This window comes from Lissotriton helveticus, chromosome 9 (assembly GCF_964261635.1).
Source record: "Lissotriton helveticus chromosome 9, aLisHel1.1, whole genome shotgun sequence".
In the NCBI taxonomy this organism is placed as follows: Eukaryota; Metazoa; Chordata; class Amphibia; order Caudata; family Salamandridae; genus Lissotriton; species Lissotriton helveticus.
Genome location: NC_136070.1, coordinates 563,535,622 through 563,558,717, shown reverse-complemented (window position 1 = coordinate 563,558,717; position 23,096 = coordinate 563,535,622). Strand labels below are relative to the sequence as shown.

Sequence of the window (23,096 nt, the reverse complement as noted above, 5' to 3'; positions counted from 1 at the left end):
CTGGACAGTGGAGTCCCTGCTTTCCTGCTCGCAGCCCCGATCAAGGCACCCTCGCTGATGGTGAGAGTGAGAGCAGCCCCTCCTCAGTGAAGGCTCGCACAGAGAGTCTGCTGCGCTGCGGGACCCGCGCAGCGGGTCCGTCGAGCCGCTGCCACAAACTAGGATCAATAGCACCACGAAGCCCGTCCACACACAGTGAGTCCCTCCTTGAAAAACAGTGTAGGATTATAAACACAGACAGGCTAAGTATAATGTCAATTACACAGAGTCCATGCAATTGGGGGACGGGTAAAGCTTGGCAGAATCTTTGCTATATTTAGTACTGTCCAATATGGCTCTGATTGATTGTGCCACAGACATAACAGCTTTCCAGTCCACCTCAGCAAGAATGAGTGTTAAAAATGTAACACACTTATTTTTGGGGAGAATTTTATATTGAAGCTTAGGTTTTGTCCTTTAGCCATTGATTCCAAAATCTGTACACAGCACAATTTTAACAATTTAAAATGTATTCTCATGTTGCATTATTTATGACATTGAAAATTATACGTCTCAAGATACCTTTAATTGCCTTTCTGTCCCACTGCTGAGACAACAGCACACACAACACACAGTAAAAGCTAATATGAATATAAATCATTACATACTCATGTGTAAGTCATTTTCTATGACTTGTATGTAACAGATCAGAGACAAATTGTGATAATCAAGAGATTAATTGGTTACCTAATGTATTCTTAGGTGGTCAAGTAAACAAAACAAAACAAAAAATACCCTAGCCAAATAGGAAGTAATAATTTGAAAGTGCATGCGATATGATCTGAGGGGGCATTTGTAGTTGGCCTCTGGACTTTAATAATCCAAAGGCAAAAGTTGTTTATGGGCATTAGCTCAAATGTAGTGGACAACTGGAAAGTAACATAAAAAATATTAGTGCAGCATATTAAGCACCGATAAGGGGAGACTATGGGTTAAGAAAAAGATAGCGGAGCCTCCATTCAGAATAAGAGCTAGGCCTGGGCAAAATCTAACCGCTGGTGTCACTGCTGAAATTTTGTGTGACACTTTTTACACAAAATTCCGGAAATGTCACTTTGGGTAATTACACACTATTTGCGGTAAAAAGGATCTGCAAACATGCATTCACAGTAAAAAATGTAACATGAACGTGCAGGGACAACAGAACGCAAGCCGCTATTGTTGTTCATGGTGCTTTTTTTAAACTAGTTTTTGACGCAAAATGTGTCTCACATCAAAAATTGGCATGAGGACGCATTTTGCGTTAAATATTGTGCTATATGACAGACTTGCTTTTCATGTAATTATTAGTTATTTTGCTGAAATTTCAAGAAAATACGCTAAAGCGAATTAGGCATACCCCTAATCAGAACCGGTCTTAGTAACAGATTTCTCAAAACAGAAAAGAAAGATACATAGGTTAAGGAATATAGCAAAACCAGCATCAGCAGAGCACCTACCACAGAGACAAAGATTGAGGGACACTGATGACAGTAGCATGTCCTCCAGAAAGAATAAGAACAAGCACGAGTAACAAAATATTCAGCATATAGAGGAAAGCAGCTTAGGTGAAGGAATGCAGCAGAACCAGCAGCAGTAAAGCACACTCAAGAGAGGGAGCCTTGAGCGACCAAAGCTAAGAAGGTACACTGATATCTGGACTGTATCAGAAGCAAAATCACCAAAGACTGTTTAGTACTGAGAGGAAAACTCAGAAAAGAGGACAGTAGAGTATAAGGACTATAACATGGTTACCAACATTAGTGTATCACATTAAAAGATTCAGAAGAAAATTAATATTGTTTAAAGGACTAAAATCTTTACCAAACATTCAGGAAGTCTCAAAGAATTATGATACAGAGCAGATTGAGTCCCAGTGACAAAGGTGGGGAGGCTTGCACCCTAGGACTGTAACCGAATACAATGCCACTCATCTCTACCAATGGTTCTCTGGAACTGGCCCTCAGAAGGGCAACACTTACAATAGATTGTAAGTGGTGGGTTTTTGTTATAACTTCAATGATCCTCCCAACTAATCATCTTGCCCGAAGACTCACCGTCAAGTGCCTTTGGTTGATCTCATAGATTATAGCCAGATGGCGCGGTAGCAGGTTCTCTAGAAGATGGACAGGCCAGCGTTCAAGGGCCTCTGGCAACACTGTGTGGTTGGTGTAGGCGCAAGTCCTCACTGTTACTTCCCATGCCTGGGGAGAAGAAAGAAGCAAAGTGAGGATTGGAAAGTTGCCCTGGGAACGGAGGCAGCAGGGTGGAGAAAGAAAGGAGGAGGGTGACTGTGGGAGTTTCAGCATCCAAAACAGTCTACTAACACATTAGCACGGAAGGAGGTTGTGACAATCACTAGGGACCCATCTACAGTGGGACAGGATACCACCTCGGCGCAGAGGGCGCATGGTATTTCTAAATGAGGGCCATGGCAGGACAAAAAAAAAAAAAAGAGCAAGCAACGTGAGAATGTATGAAGCTAAGCGAGAGAGTGCTCTTCACTTGTAGTCCAGGGGAACAAAGAAGAACAGCAGGTGCCAAACACAGATATACGGATAATGCAGAGGGCGTGCATCTTGTGTGAAAGATAGACTAAATGTTGGGAGCAGGAAAATTAAAATAAATAACAATACAGTGGGCCAACGAGGAGCAGAAATTAGCGGTAGCAAGATAGGAGAGGCAGAGTAAGTTCCACACAAAAAGGTAATGGAAAAAGCTAGGAGTGAGGGATTACCATGAAATACCTGGTTAGAGGCTGTGTCACATCTGAGGTTGGATTGAGGTAAGAATGCAACTGCTAAATGAAGTGATGTTAGATGAGAGAGGTAGTGACTGAATGTGCTGACTAGTGGGGTGTGAAAGAGGGGAGAGGATGGGGTGCATTTATTGGCTTATGCACGTGGTAGGGTAATTAAGGGCTTCTGCTTCTTTCCTGGGTGGGGTGGGGGGTGCGGATGGAAGGGGTCTGGCATCACAGAATGTGTTCATTGATTAAATTAAGGTCCATCTGGAGTGATGGGGAAGATGAATCTACTTACCTTGTCCCACTCGACCTTCTCAATGTCAACAAGAATTCTCATTAGTTCTGGGATGGCTAGTGATGGATGGGTATCATTTAGCTGGATGGCAACCTGCAGAGGGGTCAGAGGTCACATAATAAGCACTAATCAATTACTTTGGTTTTACACCCAAAACAGCACTGCCAATGTTCTAAGCCCTTACCCCAAAACAGCTAGCACAATCTGTGACGCAGATGTCTGGACCGTAGACCACAATAATCCAGTTTCAGGGAAACAATTGGAAAACCCCTGCCAGCTGTGACTAGGGGCAGAGGTTTGTCATCCAAAGAGACTTAATCTTGATCCCCGTCCCATTCTTATGCTGCTAAACTACCATTAAGGGTCTATCAAGAAAAGCTGCAAGTACCTAACCCCTTCTCCCTTTTTTCACTGTGGATGTTAAGACTACTGCTTGGGCTTAGTTTTACACAGGCCTACAGTATCTCAGACTGTCCAGGAGAAACCATAGGGCAGCAAGTCAGTAACATGTTCTACAGAACACCAAGGCTTAGCTTAATTTGTAAAAGAATGAGTGGTGGGGCCCAAAACTCATCTCAGAAGGTATGGCTGGTGCTATTAAATGTCAGTGCGCCAAATTCCAAGACTGCATAGTCTTAAATTCGCCTCAGGCCTCTTTAATCCACTACCAGACGCTTCCTGGCCCTTCTCCAACTCTTGTTGGTCCCTTCTTTCTCCCTTTGTGATGGTTTTTCTGTCCTTCCCTTCTTCCTTTCCTCTATGTGCGGTTTTCCCCTCTCTTACTCTCAGTAAATATCTGATAAGAAAAAATAACTGCTGGTCCCAGAAATGAGTGCCAGTGGACCCCATTGGCTCAAATTAAGCACAGCCTCAAAGCAAAAAGCCAAAAATATATCATTATTCTCATGAAGGAAGCTGCAGTGCCCAACCAAGCCTATGTTAGGCTGGCTATGTTCATGCTGCCAAGGAGTGTATGCAGGCAGGTACGTCCAAGTCCTCTTCCTGAAACCTGCTCCTGATAGTGGGTGCAGTGAGGTCAACTGCTCATTCCTGTGCCTAGAGTAGTTTCTTCCCTTCCAGAGTTAAACCAGTCTTTCTTCCCCAATTGCTGGGTGTTTTAGGGACTGAAAGCAACAAGAGCACTTACAGAGCTCAATCAGACTGCAATACACAAATCAACTAGAACCACTCTGAACTGGCATGGCCTGTGGCTCTGGACTTTACAGCCATGATACAGGACAGCGGAGGGATACGCTTTTCTAGAATTAGGAAGCTCTTTGAACTTTCAGACAGAAACAGACTTGCTGGGCTTCAGGACTGGCAATCAGAGTAAGAAAATGAGTGGCCAGCTTTACTGATAGTAGGCATATCATCTTGAGGCATACATACAGTGTAGGAAGAAGACATCTGCTGATGTATGGAGCCTGTGCAAGGTGGCTGCTCTATGGAGCTTGTACAGGGTGGCTGCTCTCCCACTAGGATGAGACTAACTCTGGGAAACCTGTATGAAGGCTTGCTGCCAACTCTGGAGAGATGGCGGCTTGATCCAACAAAAATCTGCACAATGCCCAGCTGTTTCGCAGGTCTGGGTTGAGGCGTCTTTACTGACTGTGTCTGTTAATGAGCAACAAGACACCAGTATCCCAGTCGGCCTGGGGAAGCAATGTACCAGAAACTACATCATCTTGGTGGTGGAGGTGCGTCACCTATTATTGCAGGTCCAGTAAGCTAACATCCTCTAAGACCATCCTACACATGTAGAGAGCCTTTATCATGGGATAGTCTGCCTTCACACTCATGGAACGATTTCATGCATCTCTCTAGCCCATATGGTTCTGTAGATATTAACTTTCACATTTTGTGAAGCCCTACTCCTAAATTTCAGTTCCTAGAAATAACTGGTAAAGTCACTGGCTGAGTTAGGAAATCCGGACCACAACCGGAGGAGTAAGAGAATACGTTTGGAGTTTAGGTGTCCTTGGTAATCCAGAGTATGTGCTGGACCACTAGTTACTCCGTCCCATTAAACAATATCACAACGATTTTGCTGCTAAACTGGCTATGGGACATCAGTGACGCTGGAATGTGTCCAAAACTAGACATTAGTGACAGGAGCCCTGGTGAGAACAGACTTCATGTCCAGAGCTTTGGAGGAACACCACTGAGTTCACTATGGTGCAGTCCTGGTTCTTTATGTGATAGGTTTTTAGGCATAGGGAAATATTGCAGGTCACTTTATTCTGATGTCGTGTACTACAGAATGGTATGTCAAGCGAGGTACGAAAAGGTAAGAGCAGTACCAGATATAGGTTGATTATTTGTACCACATTCTTATCGAAAAACAAACATCCTCTGTAGGAGAAAAAGATGCCAGTTCTAGCTCTATTTAGCCACATAGGCCAACAGTGGCCATCTCGCCAGTGTTCTAGGTAACCTATCACCTAGGAGCAATAATAATGTTTAACATCCTGAATTTGAGACAGTAGGTACTAGCATCCTCTGTATGTATCATAGTTATGATTGGTATAACGGCATGTGAAGTAATATTATTTTATTTTTTAAGACAAATTACAGTCATACAAAGTTGTAACCTCCAACAACATCCCACAATAAATATCTACTGTTCGAGCTCAGTAGCTTGAATGTAAAGTTTACAAAGGTAGTAAATTGGTTGTTCAATTGGAGTGTAATAGTATTGAGGGCCCTGCAATAACACTGACAAAGGTTAGTAAAAACTCAATGAAAGGCTCGTTAACCACAGATTGCTCCAGGACCCCTAGAAAGGGGTCTATAAATATAGGTCTATTAAACGTTCTAACTTATTTCAACATATTTCAACATACAGTCAGTGAGAATATCCGACCTCAAACTAGAATGGGTCTTTTCAGTCACTCCAAATGCAAGCTCTTTCCCTCTGTCATTAGCCCCTGTGTGCTGCCCACTCTGGCTCTCTGAATCCTGGTTTCATTCTGTTCACTTATCTAGTTTTTAAGCACCGCTTTGTGGTTAAAAGGGGGCAAAACCTCCAAACAAGCAATATCCCTCAAACTGCCACTTTAAACCAAAATATGGAGTACAGTTTCTTGCACTAAGATCCCAAGGATTATATTCTCTCTAGGTGGGTCTTCGGATTGAGGCTACAGGCGTCTAGGTACAGTCCGGCAGGGGTCAGCCCATGGTAGACTCTTGATCAGAAGCGCTGGGGAACCTTAGAAGGACTGGTGGGCCACTTGGGCTGTGGGCGTCAGGTGCAGAGGTGGGTCCGAAGGTGGTTCTGTGGTTCCTCAGGGCAGAGTTCTTTGTTCTTTAAAGTTGTTTTCTTCTGGACAGGTCCGCTGTCCACAGGAGTTTCTTGATCTTTATGGAAGGCAGGCAGCTATCCCCCAGGGTTTTGGAGGTCACTGGCCCTGCAGCACGAGTCAACTTTTGTAGCAAGGGCGAAAGGCTGCAGAAAGGCTGGCGCATAGTCAGTCACTGGTTCTTCTTCAGTCTTGACTGGGTGGCTCTTCGGCAATTTGGGTTTGTAGGTTATCAGGAATCTGATTTCAGGGTCTGGGTGTGCCCTCTAAATACTAGATTTTGGGGCATTACAGGTAGGGACCAATGGGTTTCTTACATGGGATGTCTACACCCTCGATTATGCCACCCTCCTGTGGGAAGGGGTCATAGCCCTAAACCCGATTGGGTATGTCCAACCATCTTCAAGATGGTGGGCACTATAAATTTGCTTCACTTTGTCTCCAGCACCTGAGGGGTGGAGCGGACGAAGGGGGGGGGCCACCATCTTTTTTCACTAAGTTTTCCTGCCGGTTCTCCCCCCCAAACGCCCTCAGAGTATATGTTTTAATAAATCCAACAATGGCATCAGTGTGGGTCTATGAAGAGGAGTTGTTTGGTACCAAAAACTCCCGGGGTTCAGTGAAACCATTATGGTGCCCTCTTCAGTCCCAATGCCCTAGGTACCAGGGGAACCATTTACTAGGGACTAGCAGGGGAGTCTGAGGTTGCCAATTGTGGTACAGTTTTGGGGAAGGAAATCTGGCACAGGGGACCTGGTTGACAGGGACCCTGTGCTCTTTCAATCTAAACCACATCACGTTCCAGGCAACACGTGGGGGCTAACCATGTCAAAAGAGGCAATTAACAGCAGCATTGTGGAAGCACAACCAACCAGAGTGGTCTGATTAACAAATCAAGTGATACAGGGGTCTGATAATATCCTGTGTCATGAGCGAGGGGTTTAGTTAGCACTTGATTTCTAGCTGAAATCAGATTGAATTTTGTTACGTGTAGGTCGGCATTTGTAATATGTGGAATCAAACTATGAAAGCCAGAAGACAAAGTCAGGACTAATCAAACTAATGTGGCAACTTGAGAGCTCAAGAGGATTGAAGTCGACAGTGGTAGTCACTAGCTTAGTGTCTGGGATTCTTCCGAACCCCATAGGTGCTCACTGTGGAATAGAGTGCAAAGGAATTGGACAATCTGGTGTGGAGTAAACTTTCCCCCAAACTATGGGTCAGAAATTTCCAAACTTAAGCTTCCAGAAAAAGCCTCTCCCTCGAGCCCAAAATGTGGCAGTAATACCCTGAGGAAGACGTGGTTCCTACACCAACAGGACGGAAAGGCTAATAAAATCTAGAGAAACTGCACCCTAAGAAAAAAAATCAAGAAGAATAAAGCTCAGAACCAAAAACGTCCTGTTTGAGAACCTAGAACTCCAGGATCTACATTCTTTTCCATTTGGTACACCTTGAGGTGGTTCCTCCCGACCAGCAGGCCAAGGGGTTTATGGTCGTTTGCTGCCAGTTATCCCCTAACCTAGTCTTTTAATGCATTTCTAATGTCAACTTTTATTCATATACACCCATTTTCAAGCATGCAACACTGCTATAGCCATAACCCCCAACTACATCAATTCCATTCCCTACTGCAGCACGTGCCCTATGCTTTTCACAACCACAGAGCGAATGGTCCACCCGCATCGACTAGTGCTTTAACAGTTTCCAGTAGTACATAAGTTACCAAAGGACATGTCACATGTAAGTAAATTAGTTTACCTTTTCAGGGAAAGCATCAAAGGAGGTGCGGACAGGATCACGGCAGCCAAACTTGGAGGACTTGAAGCGCCGAATTATGTCCTGCAATGTGGCTGCGACCACAAAGTATTCCTGCTTCAATCGAAGCTCTTTCCCCTCAAAGAACTGCAAAGGGACAGAGAAAAATAGTGTACAAGAGTCAAACACTACAACCTCACACCCAGACTACAGTCGCTTGTCCCAGTTGAATTGAAATAGAAGAAACAGTGAAAGTATGCATTACCTTCCCAAATTCAACATCTCACTCAATCATGTATGTCGGAAGAAAACATGTAATACAAGACCCATAACTTCATACCTCCGAAACACGAATGACACACAAAAGGCATGGGAAAAGGATCGGTTTCAGAAGTTCAGTGGTGCAAATGAAATGGTGTTCCTAATCTCGGTTCTATAAGCATTCCATAAACTTACATTATCATTGGGATACAGCACGCGGGAAATATTCTCAGCAAGATTCCTGTCCAATACAGCCTGGATGTAACCACCAACGTTAACTGTCAACCAAATCGAAAATAAAAGCTTCAATGTAAAAATATTATCAGCTTTTCACTCATTGTACTTTTAGGAACTTTTTTAAAATATGCAAGAAACTTCATCTCACGGCCTGTGTCTGTATACTCATGTTAATGTACGTACCCTTTACAGGGCATGGAGCTACTTCATAACCTGCAACTGTATGACCAACGTTACTGTACAATTTTTATGGAAAGGAATTTAAACTGCACACCTATATGAACTGAGTTGCAGTAAACCTGCTTAAAACTCACTTTCAACTCCAGTGCCTGTATACAGTTCTATAAATGAGGATATTGTGGGAAGCTAAATTGTACTACCTAATGTATGTACGAGTAATCCTGTGAAGACTACAAATCCGCTCGGTAAGATGCCCCAGAAACCACCTTCATATAATCCAATATTTAAACTGTAATACCAAAATGTATTGCAATTGGTGGAAAGAGTCATGCTCACAGTCACTTACGAACTCTCAGGTTTAAAAAAAAAAAAAAAAAAAAAAAAAAGAAAAAAAAACCACACCTCACAAATCGTACAATTTAATTTAGCAACCAACCTGAAAACAATAACGAATGAATATACATTCATACAAATAAATATCACAATATATTTAAACTACATTAGATGTTTTAAAAAATACAACAAAGATTGTCCCCATTATTCCTGCACATTTGATCAGTATCATGCACAGTCTATTTCTGTATTTTTTTCACAGGATAAACAGCCAGAGACTGGTAATGAAGTTGCTTAAAATAGTAAAGTTTCTAGAAATCCGGTGTGACAGATAGTACTGTGTTGTGTTATATAATTTATATTGAGCACTCCTACACTCGTGTAGTCTGCTAACCCTGTAGGAACAGAATTGCACCTCTACTGTAAAGCATCTATGCTACAATGTACCTTACGACAAGCTAAAAAGCAAGGTTTTTACTTTTTTTCCCCAAACTTCAATAAAGTTGGGCTGAAGCGAATTTCTATGGAGATGTTATTCCATAGTTTGGTCGCTGCCTCTCTGAATGATTTGCCTCCCAATTTCTTCAGTCTAAATCTTGGAGTGGTTAACCATATTGCAAAAATGAGGTGAAAAGGTCTGTAATGTTTATTTTTTAATACATTTCTGTTGGAACAATTTGGGGCCCTTAACATGAAACTCACAGTAAGTACACAGTGCACCTGCCTTGAACTAGACCCTTTTTAGCAGGTCATCAATGGAGTTTACAGAGATGTGCAGCTTTAGGGTCAAACTTATTCAGTTGGAACAGGAGTGCAGCAGCAGCAGCTTTCTGAAAGTGATGTAACTTCGTGAGAGGGCATACTGGGGGGAAATGCACTTCCATAATCCAGTCTGGACCCCTCCTGTGCCACGGCGCTCCGGTGCTCATGACGAGCTGAGCTCGTCATGACCGCGCCCATTTAATGGAACGCTCGCACGCTGGGCTGATTCCCCTGTGGTGCTGAGCGTTCCATTAAAACGGGCGCGGTCATGACGAGCTCAGCTCGTCATGAGCACCGGGGCGCTGTGCGCGCCGCCCCCCTGCACAGCGGGGGGAAACACCCCTGCAGTGAAGGGGTTAAAGAACACTACATCGCAATACAGTAATGAATATGCTACTTACCAGTATGCATCTGTTCTTGGCATGTAGGGCTGCTAACATTCATATCTTTTGCATTAGATCGCCGCCTAGTGTTGGGTCCGGATGATCGCACATTGTTGTCCTGGAAGAGTCTTCGAAGTATCCTGAGATAGGTGGCTCCTCCCCTGGACTACAGTGCGCATGGGCATCGGCTCCATCCCCAGATTGTTTTTAGCCATTGTGGCAGAGATGGAGTGTAAAGTGTAAAGGATGTCCATGCTAATGATTGAATACAAGAGTATGTCTGCAGCTGCGACAGGCACCGGGGAGGAGGGTGGGCGATATGAATGTTAGCAGCCCTACATGCCAAGAACAGATGCATACTGGTAAGTAGCATATTCAGTTCGAGGCATGTGGGCTGCTAAATTCATATCTTTTGCATAGAATATATAGCAGTCCCTCCATTAGCGGCGGTTGCCTGTGCCAGCTGCAGAAACCTGAAAAAGTGTTTTGAGAACAGCCTGTCCTACAGCTGCTTGCTGCTTGCTGCTTGGAATGTACATCAACACAGTAGTGTTTTGTAAAGGTATGTGGTGTAACCCACGTGGCTGCTCTGCAAATGTCTTCTAAAGGAATGTTCCCCAGGAAAGCCATAGATGCCCCCAACTTGCGCGTGGAGTGTGCTCTTGGGGGTATTGTTAAGGTACGTTTTGCTTTTTGATAACATATTTGGATACACTTAACAATCCACCTGGCTATTCCTGCTTTGGAAATAGGGTTGCCCTTGTGCTGTGGCGAGAAGGCAACAAAAAGCTGTTTTGTTTTCCTAAAGTGTTGTGTCCTGTCAATGTAGTACATCAACGCCCTCCTGACATCCAAAGTATGAAGCATCCTTTCCGCCACCGTTTGTGGGTTTTGGAAGAATGCTGGCAAGTCAATAGTTTGGTTGAGATGAAACTGTGACACCACTTTGGGAAGGAATTTGGGGTTAGTACGTAGTACCACCCTGTTTGGATGAATCTGAATGAATGGCTCTTGGATTGTGAGCGCTTGCAGCTCACTAACACGCCTCAGTGTTGTAATAGCTATTAGGAAAGCTACTTTCCACGTTAGGAACTGCAGTTCACACGAGTGTAGTGGCTCAAAAGGTGGTCCCATTAGTCTGGTGAGGACTACATTGAGGTTCCACACCGGAGCAGGTGGTGTTCTTGGGGGAATGACTCGTTTCAGTCCTTCTAGAAAAGCTTTAATGGCAGGCACCCTGAAGACAGAGAGATGCTGCCTATTCTGAAGGTAAGCTGCTATGGCGGATAGATGTATCCGAATGGAAGCGTACGCCAGGTTGCACTTGTAAAGATGTAACAGATAGCAAATGATGTTAGAGATAGATGCATCTAGCGGGTTGATGTCATTGGCCGTACAGTAAATGACAAAACGCTTCCATTTTGCAGCATAGCATGCTCTGGTAGTTGGTTTTCTTGCCTCCTTGATGATGTTCATGCATTCTGGAGGTAGGTGAAGGTATCCAAACTCTAGGACTTCAGGAGCCAGATCGCCAGGTTGAGCTGTTGCGGATCTGGATGCTGAATGTCTCCATGGTTCTGCGTCAAAAGTCTGGCCGTGAGGCGCAGCCTTTGATGCGGTACCACAGAGAGTTCGAGGAACGTGGTGTACCATGCTTGGCGCGCCCACGTTGGAGCAACCAGGATGAGAGACATCGAGTGCTGTCTCAGCTTTCTTGCCACCAGCGGTATCAGAGGGGCTGGCGGAAAAGCGTACGCAAATCTGCCTGACCAGTTCATCCATATCGCATTCCCTTGCGACTGTGGGTGAGGGAACCTGGCGGCAAAGTGTTGGCATTTTGCGTTTTCGTTTGTGGCAAACAGGTCTATCTCCGGATGACCCCACTGCTGGAAGTATGGGTGGAGTACTGATGGGTGTAGCTCCCACTCGTGCATTTGATGGCTGTATCTGCTGAGCAGATCCGCCATCTGATTGTCTTTGCCCGGGAGGTGTTCTGCCATGAGGAAAATGTTCCTCTGAATGGCCCACTTCCACATGCTCTGAGCCAAATGAGACAGCTGTGGCGAGTGGGTGCCCCCCTGCTTTTGAATGTAGTACATCGCGGTCATGTTGTCCGTCCGGACTAACACTACCTTGTTGCACAGATGTACAATGAAGGACTTGAGCGCCATGAAGATTGCCATCAGTTCTAGATAGTTGATGTGCATCTTCTGTTGCTGCGTTGTCCATAGTCCCTGCACCGTGTAAGTGAGCAGATGAGCTCCCCATCCCTGGAGAGATGCGTCCGTTGTCAGGACAATCTGTGGCACTGGTTCCCTGAACAGTCAGCCCTTGCAAAGGTTGTGTGGAGTCCACCAATGCAGAGAGTCGTATGCCCGACTGGTAACCAACACTAGGTCTGTCAATTGTCCCCAGGCCTGTGTCCACTGACTTGCTAAGCACTCCTGGAGCGGACGCATATGTAGACGTGCGTGAGGGACTATGAAGATGCAGGAGGCCATCATGCCAACTAACTGCATGAACACTCTCGCTGGAAGCGAGTGTTGTGGTCTGAACTTTTGGATCAACGCCTGCATGCTGTCTATCCTGACTTGGTTTGGCTGAGCCATGGCTGTCAGGGTATTGATTGTCGCACCTAGAAACTGCCGGACATGCGCCGGCTGAAGATGCGACTTTGGGTAGTTCAACGAGAATCCCAGATCGTGAAGGAGATGAATGGTAGTTGACATGTTCGCGGCGCACTGCCGTTCCGACTTGGCTTGAACGAGCCAGTCGTCTAGGTAGGGGTAGACATGGATGTTCTGCCTCCTGAGGTGCGCCGCTACTGTCGCCAGACACTTGGTAAACACCCTCGGGGCCGTGGTCACTCCGAAGGGTAGGACCTTGAACTGATAATGCCTGCCTTGGATAGTAAACCTGAGGTATTTTCTGTGGGACTGGTGTAGTGGAATGTGGAAATAAGCATCCTTGAGGTCTAAGGTTGCTAAGAAGTCCCCTTGGTTCAGCAAGGGAAGAATTTGTTGCAGTGTAAGCATATGGAAATGTTCCGAGAGTATATACAGGTTGAGGGGACGCAGGTCTAGAATGGGTCTGAGAGATCCGTCCTTTTTTGGAATAAGGAAGTACAGGGAGTAAACCCCTGTGCCCTCCTCCTCCACTGGCACGAGCTCGATTGCGCCTTTTTGCAGCATTGCCACTACTTCCTGCTGCAATAAGTGCAAATGCTCTGCGGACATATGTCGTTGCCTTGGTGGAATGTTGGGTGGAGTGGACTTTAACTCTAGACAATAACCGTACTGGACAAGTTGTAGCACCCACCTGTCTGTGGTGATGTTTCTCCAGACCGGCAGGAACTGCTGTAGTCTCCCCCCGACAGGTGTTAAATGGTCGGGGGGCAGTGATAGAGAGTCACTGTTTGTTTGGGGCAGAGGAGCGGGAGTTGTTGTTTCCTCTGCCACGTCCTCTGGTGCTGTTTCCTCGGTAACCCCCTTTGTTCTGCTTGGGGTACGAGGATTGCGCTCCACCCCTAGAGAATTGTGACTGTTGACCCATCTGTCCTCTGGTGACTCCACGTGCACCTGAGCGACGAAAATTGTTGCCACGGAACTGTTGTGATTGTAGGGCCCCCATAGACTTAGCAGTTTCGGTGTCTTTCTTAATCTTTTCTAGGGTGGTGTCAACATCAGGACCAAACAGTCTATCAGGATTGACGGGCTGATTGAGTATGGTTGTTTGAATGTCCGGTTTAAACCCCGAAATGCGGAGCCACGCCTGTCGTCTCAGCATGACGCTAGTGTTAATGGCCCTAGCTGCTGTGTCTGCTGCATCAAGTGCACACTTTATGGCTGCATTGGAGATTAGTTTGCCCTCCTCTATAAGCAGTTTGGTACCCTCTTGAAACTGCGGAGGCAGGTGTTGTATAACTTCTTCTAGGGTGTCGTAATGCGCCCTATCATAACGTGCCAAGAGTGCCTGTGTGTTCGCAATACGCCAGAAATTGGCAGCCTGCGCAGCTACCCTTTTGCCCCCTGCCTCTAGCACTTTTGACTCCTTATCCGGGGGAGGAGCTTCACCCGTTGTTTGGGAGTTGGCCCTTTTGCAAGCATTTGCGACCACAAGGGAGTCCAGCGGCAACTGTCCCCGAATGTATGCAGGGTCTGCAGGTGCTGGTCTGTACTTCTTTTCGATACGTGGATTGACCACCCTCGCCCTGGTAGGTTCTTTAAAGATGTCCGCAGCATGCTTGAGGACCCCTTTGAGCATAGGCAGTGTTTTTACTGTCCTTTCAGAGACTGAAAAAGTGTCAAATAGAAAGTCTTCTTCTACTGGGTCAGCATGCATGTCCACATCATGATTAGCCGCTGCCCTTTCAATGAGTGCATGAAAACCTGCAGAATCTTCTGTTGGGGATGCACGTGCACTAAAAGGCTGTGGGTCTTGTCCCACATTTTGTGTGCCTTGGTCACCTATGTCATCATATGAATCCTGCTGTGCATCGGGTTCATTGATGGGGAAAGTGTATTGGTCATCTTCATCATACCCCTCACCCTCAGAGTGTTCTGGGGAAGGTGTTGGGCTCCTTCTGGGAGGAGGCTGGATAGGTTCCATCAGGGCTGAAGCGTCCTGAGCAATCTTTTTCTTCTTTAGGGGGATAACATAGGAGTCCACTGGCTGAGAAGTGATCCGCCTTTTGTAAAGGGTCAATTTGCCCGTGTCTGCGTCGATGAAACGCTCAGAATCCTCTTCTGAGTCGAGTAGTCGACTTGAAAGTGTTCCAGACGTTGAAGAATCTGACTTCTTTGGCGTCGATTTTGTTGAAAAGGCCTTCGGCGCCTCTTTTGGCGGCAGAAGGAAGAGAAGTTTACTCGCAGGCTTTGCTGGAATGTCCATCGGCTTTTGTGGCGACGGCATCGGAGCCGATGTAGCAGAGGCCTTCTCCCTGATCCTCTGCAGTGAAGAGGCGATGGGGGGCGCGTCGCTTACAGCGGTCTTTGTCGCCGACGAGGGGGTCTTGACCTTGCCCTCGGATCCGACGTCCTGTTGGGCCTTCTGAGTCTTGGACGATGATGCCGCAGTCGCCGACCCAGGGTCCTTGGACCGATGCGGTGATGGTCCAGCTTTCGATCCGTGTGACTTTGCCGGCTCCGTCTCCACCACGCGTCCGACTAACGAAGTCCCAGTCGGAACCGGAGCCGTGTCGCTGTCTTTGGCGGTCTTGGACGGCGTCGCAGCGGTTGACCCGTGCCGAACTCCCTTTTTAGAGGAAACCTCCTCTGGTGCCGATTTTGACACCGTCGAATCGACGGTTTTCTTCGACTTCTGTGGACCGGTGGTCGACGGAGTCGATGAGGCAGCGGGTTTAGGTGGTTTTGGTGGAACGGCCGCCATCTTAGGGACGCTCGAGTCCGTAAGTTTCGGTTTCGATTTCGGGTCGGCCATTTTAGATGTTGTCGATACCGCTGGTTTCAGTTTCGGTTTCGATACGGGCTGCGTAGCAAGTATGTCCGTGGCCGGGCCTGAAGGCGGGGCCGTGGCTTGCGGTACGGGGTCTTGGGTAAGGCCGACTGGCGATCCCGTGACCCGAGCCTGGTCCTTATAACCTTCGGGGCATAGCTCATCCCCTGAGCTATCTTCCGCGGCCCCATAAATCTCTTCGACGTCCCCTACCTCGTCGACGTATTCAAGGCCTTGACCCACGACTCAGTCGTCGTCTTCCGGATCCGCCTCGACCTCCGTCTCGGGCGGGGAGATTTGAAGATGATGGCTCTGGTCCTCCTCTTCACGGTCGCCGAAGATGTTTTCTGTATCCGGGGCCGCTTGTCTGGCCTCAAGGCGCACCGCGCGCCGAAGCTTGAGTGTCTTCTTTGACCTGAATCTTGCGCAGGCCCTGCAGTTGTCCTTGTTATGGTCTGGTGAAAGGCATTGGTTACAGACCGGGTGGACGTCGATATGTGGGTATTTGGACCCACAGAGCGGACAGTACTTAAACGGACTCCGCTCCATGCTGAAAAGTTGCGGTCGTGTAGCGATGAGAAGGCCTCGATGTCCGAAGAGTGAAACGACTCCGCTGATTCCGACTCAAAGAGACGGAAGAACTCGAGACCGTGCGCAAACAATACCGACGTAAGAATATAAGGCCTTTTGGCCATAAAAAAGCTAGTTTTTCTCGGTTCCGACAGAGAGCCGTCGAGACCGCATCCGAACCCAATGGCGGAAAAAAACAATCTGGGGATGGAGCCGATGCCCATGCGCACTGTAGTCCAGGGGAGGAGCCACCTATCTCAGGATACTTCGAAGACTCTTCCAGGACAACAATGTGCGATCATCCGGACCCAACACTAGGCGGCGATCTAATGCAAAAGATATGAATTTAGCAGCCCACATGCCTCGAACCAGTATGCTTCTACTTCCAGAACCCAGCTACATTGCCTTTGTGCACACCTTTGACCCTGTACGGCACTCCACTGCCTTTTAACTAGGTTTGCGCTACACAAATACCATACAATACATACAATGGGCTCACATATAGATAGGAAGAAGAATAATAGCACGCCTTGAGGTACACCCCATTTAACCAGGCTGAAGTATGATCTGAGGTTTCCTATTTGGACTGCTTGCTTTCTGCATACAAGGGAGGAGCTATTACGTTTACAGATTTCATGTTATGTTAAAGCATAACATGATTCAAGAGCAGCTTCCACTCAATGGTTCCAAATGTAGCTCTGGGGCCACATCCTCACATGCTATAACTCCTAAAACATCAATTGCGAATACTGTCTAACAGACTCAATTCCCATCTGCAGTGTGACACTATGCCAGACTGGTTTTAATAACTGTAAATGCTCTACTGTTTGTTGTGTTTGTTATAGTTGCCCAGTTACTGCCTTCTGTAAGAGTCTTGAAGGATAGGGAAGTACAGACATCGGTATAAACTTGGTGAAGTCATTGGTGTCTAAATTAGTTATTTCCAGAATAGTGTGGAATATATATATTTTAAAGGGTCTGGAAATGTTCTGCACAAAATGTTGCGTTTAGTATATCTGCAACTATAGGAGCAATTGAAAGTCTGATTTCCTGGTCAGTAGTGTCAGGCAGGTGTCTAAGAATGGCGGCTGAGGTTCTCATATACTCTATAATGAATATGCTACTTACCAGTATGCATCTGTTCTTGGCATGTAGGGCTGCTAACATTCATATCTTAGCATTAGATCGCCGCCTAGTGTTGGGCTCGGATGATTGCACATTGTTGTCCTGGAAGAGTCTTCGAAGTATCCTGAGATAGGTGGCTCCTCCCCTGGACTACAGTGCGCATGGGCATCGGCTCCATCCCCAGATTGTTTTTCGCCATTGTGGCAGGAGATGGAGTGAAAGTGTAAAGGATGTCCATGCTAATGAATAAATACAATAGTATATCTGCAGCTGCGACAGGCACCGGGGAGGAGGGCGGGCGATATGAATGTTAGCAGCCCTACATGCCAAGAACAGATGCATACTGGTAAGTAGCATATTCAGTTCGAGGCATGTGGGCTGCTAAATTCATATCTTAGCATAGAATACATAGCAGTCCCTCCATCAGCGGCGGTTGCCCGTGCCAGCTGCAGAAACCTGAAAAAGTGTCTTGAGAACAGCCTGTCCTACAGCTGCTTGCTGCTTGGAATGCACATCAACACAGTAGTGTTTTGTGAAGGTATGTGGTGTGACCCACGTGGCTGCTCTGCAAATATCCTCTAAAGGAATGTTCCCTAGGAAAGCCATGGATGCCCCCAGTTTGCGTGTGGAGTGCGCTCTGGGGGGTATTGTTAAAGTGCGCTTGGCTTTCTGATAACATATCTGGATGCACTTAACAATCCACCTGGCTATCCCTGCTTTAGAAATTGGGTTGCCTTTGTGTTGTGGTGCGAAGGCAACAAAGAGTTGTTTTGTCTTTCTAAAGGGTTGTGTTCTGTCTATGTAGTACATCAACGCCCTCCGTACATCTAAGGTATGGAGCATTCTTTCCGCCACCGTTTGCGGGTTTTGAAAGAATGCTGGCAAGTCAATAGTTTGATTAAGATGAAACTGTGACACCACCTTAGGAAGGAATTTAGGGTTAGTGCGTAGCACCACCCTATTTGGGTGAATTTGAATGAACGGCTCTTGTATGGTGAGCGCTTGCAGCTCACTGACACGCCTCAGAGACGTAATAGCTATCAGAAAAGCCACTTTCCACGTAAGGAATTGGAGCTCACACGAGTGCAGTGGCTCAAATGGTGGCCCCATCAGTCTGGTGAGAACGACGTTGAGGTTCCACACCGGAGCTGGTGGAGTCCTTGGGGGAATGACTCTCTTCAGACCTTCAAGGAAGGCTTTAATGGCGGGCACCCTGAAGACAGAGAGGTGCTGCCTGTTCTGAAGATAAGCCGCTATGGCTGAGAGATGTATCCTAATGGAAGTGTACGCCAGATTGCACTTGTAGAGATGTAACAGATAACAGATGATGTTGGGAATAGATGCATCTAGCGGGTTGATGTCATTGGACGTACAGTAGATGACAAAACGCTTCCACTTAGCAGCATAGCATGCTCTAGTAGTAGGTTTCCTCGCCTCCTTGATGATACTCATGCATTCTGGAGGTAGGTTAAGGTATCCAAACTCTAGGACTTCAGGAGCCAGATCGCCAGGTTGAGCTGTCGTGGATCTGGATGCTGAATGTCTCCATGGTTCTGCGTCAAAAGACTGGGTGTGAGGCGCAGTCTTTGATGCGGCACCACCGAGAGTTCGAGGAACGTGGTGTACCAAGCTTGGCGCGCCCACGTTGGAGCAACCAGGACGAGAGTCATGGAGTGCTGCCTTAGCTTTCTTGCGACCAGCGGTATTAGAGGGGCTGGCGGAAAAGCGTATGCAAATTTGCCTGACCAGTTCATCCATATCGCATTCCCCTGCGACTGTGGGTGAGGGAACCTGGCGGCAAAGAGTCGGCATTTTGCGTTCTCCTTTGTTGCGAACAGGTCTATCTCCGGATGACCCCACTTTTGGAAGAACGGGTGGAGAACAGAAGGGTGTATCTCCCACTCGTGCATCTGATGGCTGTATCTGCTGAGCAGATCCGCCATCTGATTGTCCTTGCCCGGGAGGTGTTCTGCCATGAGGAAGATGTTCCTCTGAATGGCCCACTTCCACATGCTCTGAGCCAGATGAGACAGCTGTGGCGAGTGGGTGCCTCCCTGCTTTTGAATGTAGTACATCGCGGTCATGTTGTCCGTCCGGACTAGCACGACCTTGTTGCTCAGATGTACAATGAAGGACTTGAGCGCCATGAAGATTGCCATCAGTTCCAGATAGTTGATGTGCATCTTCTGTTGCTGCGTCGTCCATAGTCCCTGCACTGTGTAAGTGAGCACATGAGCTCCCCATCCCTGGAGAGATGCGTCCGTTGTCAGGATAATCTGCGGCACAGGCTCTTGGAACAGTCGGCCCTTGCAAAGGTTGTGTGGAGTCCACCAATGCAGAGAGTCGTATGCCCGACTGGTAACCAACACTAGGTCTGTCAATTGCCCACGAGCCTGTGTCCACTGATTCGCTAAGCACTCCTGGAGCGGGCGCATATGCAACCGTGCGTGAGGGACTATGAAGATGCAGGAGGCCATCATGCCTATCAACTGCATGAACACTCTCGCTGGCAGGGAGTGTTGTGGTCTGAATCGTTGGATCAGCGACTGAATGCTGTCGATTCTGACTTGGTTTGGCTGAGCCATGGCTGTCAGGGTGTTGATCGTAGCACCCAGGAACTGCCGGACATGTGCCGGCTGGAGATGCGATTTTGGGTAGTTCAGGGAGAAACCCAGATCGTGAAGCAGGCGAATTGTAGTCGACATGTCTGCGGCGCACTGTTGCTCCGACTTGGCTTGTACGAGCCAGTCGTCTAGGTAGGGGTAGACATGGATATTCTGCCTCCTGAGGTGCGCCGCCACTGTCGCTAGACACTTGGTGAACACCCTCGGGGCTGTTGTGACTCCGAAGGGTAGGACTTTGAACTGGTAGTGCCTGCCTTGAATAGTGAACCTGAGATATTTCCTGTGTGACGGGTGTAGTGGAATATGGAAATAAGCATCCTTGAGATCTAAGGTTGCTAAGAAGTCTCCCTGGTTTAGCAAGGGAAGAATCTGCTGCAGTGTAAGCATGTGGAAATGTTCCGATAGTATGTACAGGTTGAGGGGACGTAGATCGAGAATGGGCCTGAGAGAACCGTCCTTCTTTGGAATAAGGAAGTACAGGGAATATACCCCTGTGCCTTCCTCCCCCACCGGCACGAGCTCGATTGCGCCTTTTTGCAGCATCGCCACTACTTCCTGCTGCAATAAGTGCAAGTGCTCTGCGGACATAGGCCTTTGCCTTGGTGGGATGTTGGGTGGAGTGGACTTCAACTCTAGGCAATAACCATACTGAACTAATTGTCGCACCCACCTGTCTGTGGTGATGTTTCTCCAGACGGGCAGGAACTGCTGCAGTCTCCCCCCGACAGGTGTTAGGTGGTCGGGGGGCAGTGACAGAGAGTCACTGTTTGCTCGGAGTAGAGGTGCGGGAGCTGTTGTTTCCTCTGCCGCGACCTCTGTTGCTGTTGTTCCTATAACCTCCCTTGGTCTGCTTAGTGAACGAGGCTTGCGCCCCACCTTTGGAGAACTGGGATTGTTGACCCATCTGTCCTCTGGTGACTCCACGTGCACCTGAGCGACGAAAATTGCCGCCACGAAACTGTTGGGACTGCAGAGCCCCCATAGATTTAGCAGTTTCCGTGTCCTTCTTTATCTTCTCTAAGGTGGTGTCAACATCCGGACCAAACAGACTATCAGGATTGACCGGCTGATTCAGAATTGTCGTCTGAATATCCTGCTTGAACCCTGAGATGCGGAGCCAGGCTTGTCTTCTCAGCATAACGCTAGTGTTGATAGCCCTAGCAGCTGTGTCCGCAGCGTCAAGTGCACACTTGATGGCTGCGTTTGATATTAGCTTCCCTTCCTCAATAAGCATCTTGGTGCCTTCTTGGAACTGTGGGGGCAGGTGTTGTATAATTTGTTCTAGGGTGTCGTAGTGCGCCCTATCATAACGCGCCAGGAGCGCCTGTGTATTTGCGATGCGCCAAAAGTTTGCCGCCTGTGCAGCCACTCTTTTGCCTCCTGCCTCAAGCACTTTGGACTCCTTGTCCGGGGGAGGAGCTTCACCCGTTGTCTGGGAGTTGGCACGTTTCCTGGCATTGGCAACCACAAGAGAGTCCAGTGGCAACTGTCCCCGGATGTAGACGGGGTCCGCAGGAGCAGGCCTGTACTTCTTTTCAATGCGAGGGTTGACCACTCTAGCCCTCGTAGGCTCCTTAAAAATGTCTCCAGCATGTTTGAGAACACCTTTCAGCATAGGAAGTGTTTTTACTGTCCTCTCAGATATGGCAAAGGTGTCAAAAAGGAAGTCTTCCTCAACCGGGTCGGCATGCATGTCCACATCATGATTGGCCGCCGCCCGTTCAATTAGTGCATGAAATCCTGCTGAGTCCTCAGTCGGGGATGCACGTGCATTAAAGGTCTGCGGGTCTTGGCCCGCCCCCTGGGTGTTTTGGTCACCAGAGTCGTCGTATGAATCTGGTTGTACATCAGGGTCATCGATGGGGAAATTGTACTGTTCATCCTCATCATCTTCCTCACCCACAGAGTGTTCTGGGGAGGGAGTAGGGCTCCGTCTTGGAGGAGGCTGAATCGGCTCCGTGAGGCCTACGGCGTCAAGGGGCACCCTCTTCTTCTTCAACGGGATGACGTAGGGGTCCACCGGCTCCGAAGTGATCTTCCGTTTATAGAGGGTCAGCTTGCCGGTGGCAGCATCGATGAAATGCTCTGAATCGTCCACCGATTCGAGTACACGACGTGGAAGAGGGTCTGGCAGTGAGGAAACCTGCTTCGGAGCCGATTTCGTCGAAAACGCTTTCGGCGCCTCCTTAGGTGGCAAGAGAAAAAGGAGTTTCCCCGAAGGCTTAGCCGGAGCGTCCTTTTGCGGCTGCGGTGATGGCATCGGAGCCGATGGAGCAAGGGCCTTCTCCCTGATTCTCTGCAGTGACTCCGCAATAGGGGACGGTACACTGCCAGTTGGTTTTGTCGCCGACAAGGATGCTTTGAGCGGTCCCTCGGATCCGACGCCTTCGCGGGCCTTGTGCGGTTTGGGCGCGGAAACCTTCTTCGGGTCCTCCGAATCTTGAGGCCGGGGCGCCGACTTCTTGGGCGTAGCCTCTTTGGAGCCGACCTTGGCGGGCTTGGACGGCGCCGGAGCCGTTGATCCGAGCCGACTATCCTTCTTGGGGGCCCCTTCATCGGGCGTCGGCTTCGATTTCGGAGCGTCGGAATCGACCGACTTCCTCGGCTTCTGCGGACCGGAGGTCGACGGAGCCGACGGGGTGACGGGCACCGACTTCTTCACAGGCACGGCAGCCATCTTAGGAACACTCGAGTCCTTTGGTTTCAGTTTCGATTTCGGGTCGGCCATTTTAGGTGTTGACGACCCCGACGGTTTCAGTTTCGGTTTCGAAACATCGTGCCCAGCAAGTGAGTCCGAAGCCGGGCCTGAAGGCGGGGCTGTGGCTTGCGGCAACGGGTCCAGGGTAAGGCCGACAGGCGATCCCGTGTCCCGGTCGTCCTCGAAACTTTCGGGGCAGAGCTCGTCCGCAGAGCTGTCCGCCGCGGCCCCATAAATTTCATCGTCGTCTCCTACCTCTTCGACGTACTCGAGGACCGGACCCGCGACTCCGTCGTCGTCACCCGGATCCGCCTCGACCTCCGACTGTGAGGGGGAGATTTGTAGAAGGTGAC

At 48.1% G+C, this 23,096-nt stretch overlaps 1 protein-coding gene across 1 annotated transcript in view; it reads right to left on the bottom strand.

Annotated features, from left to right (window-relative positions):
* PYGM (glycogen phosphorylase, muscle associated) overlaps positions 1-23,096 on the bottom strand; it is a 162,945-nt gene that overhangs the window by 91,503 nt on the left and 48,346 nt on the right. The window contains exons 7-10 of the mRNA XM_078660477.1: positions 8,573-8,655; positions 8,120-8,263; positions 3,060-3,152; positions 2,076-2,222 (exon numbers count right to left, since the gene is read on the bottom strand). Coding sequence (XP_078516603.1) covers positions 2,076-2,222; positions 3,060-3,152; positions 8,120-8,263; positions 8,573-8,655 — 467 coding nt within the window. The remainder of the gene's footprint in view (positions 1-2,075; positions 2,223-3,059; positions 3,153-8,119; positions 8,264-8,572; positions 8,656-23,096) is intronic.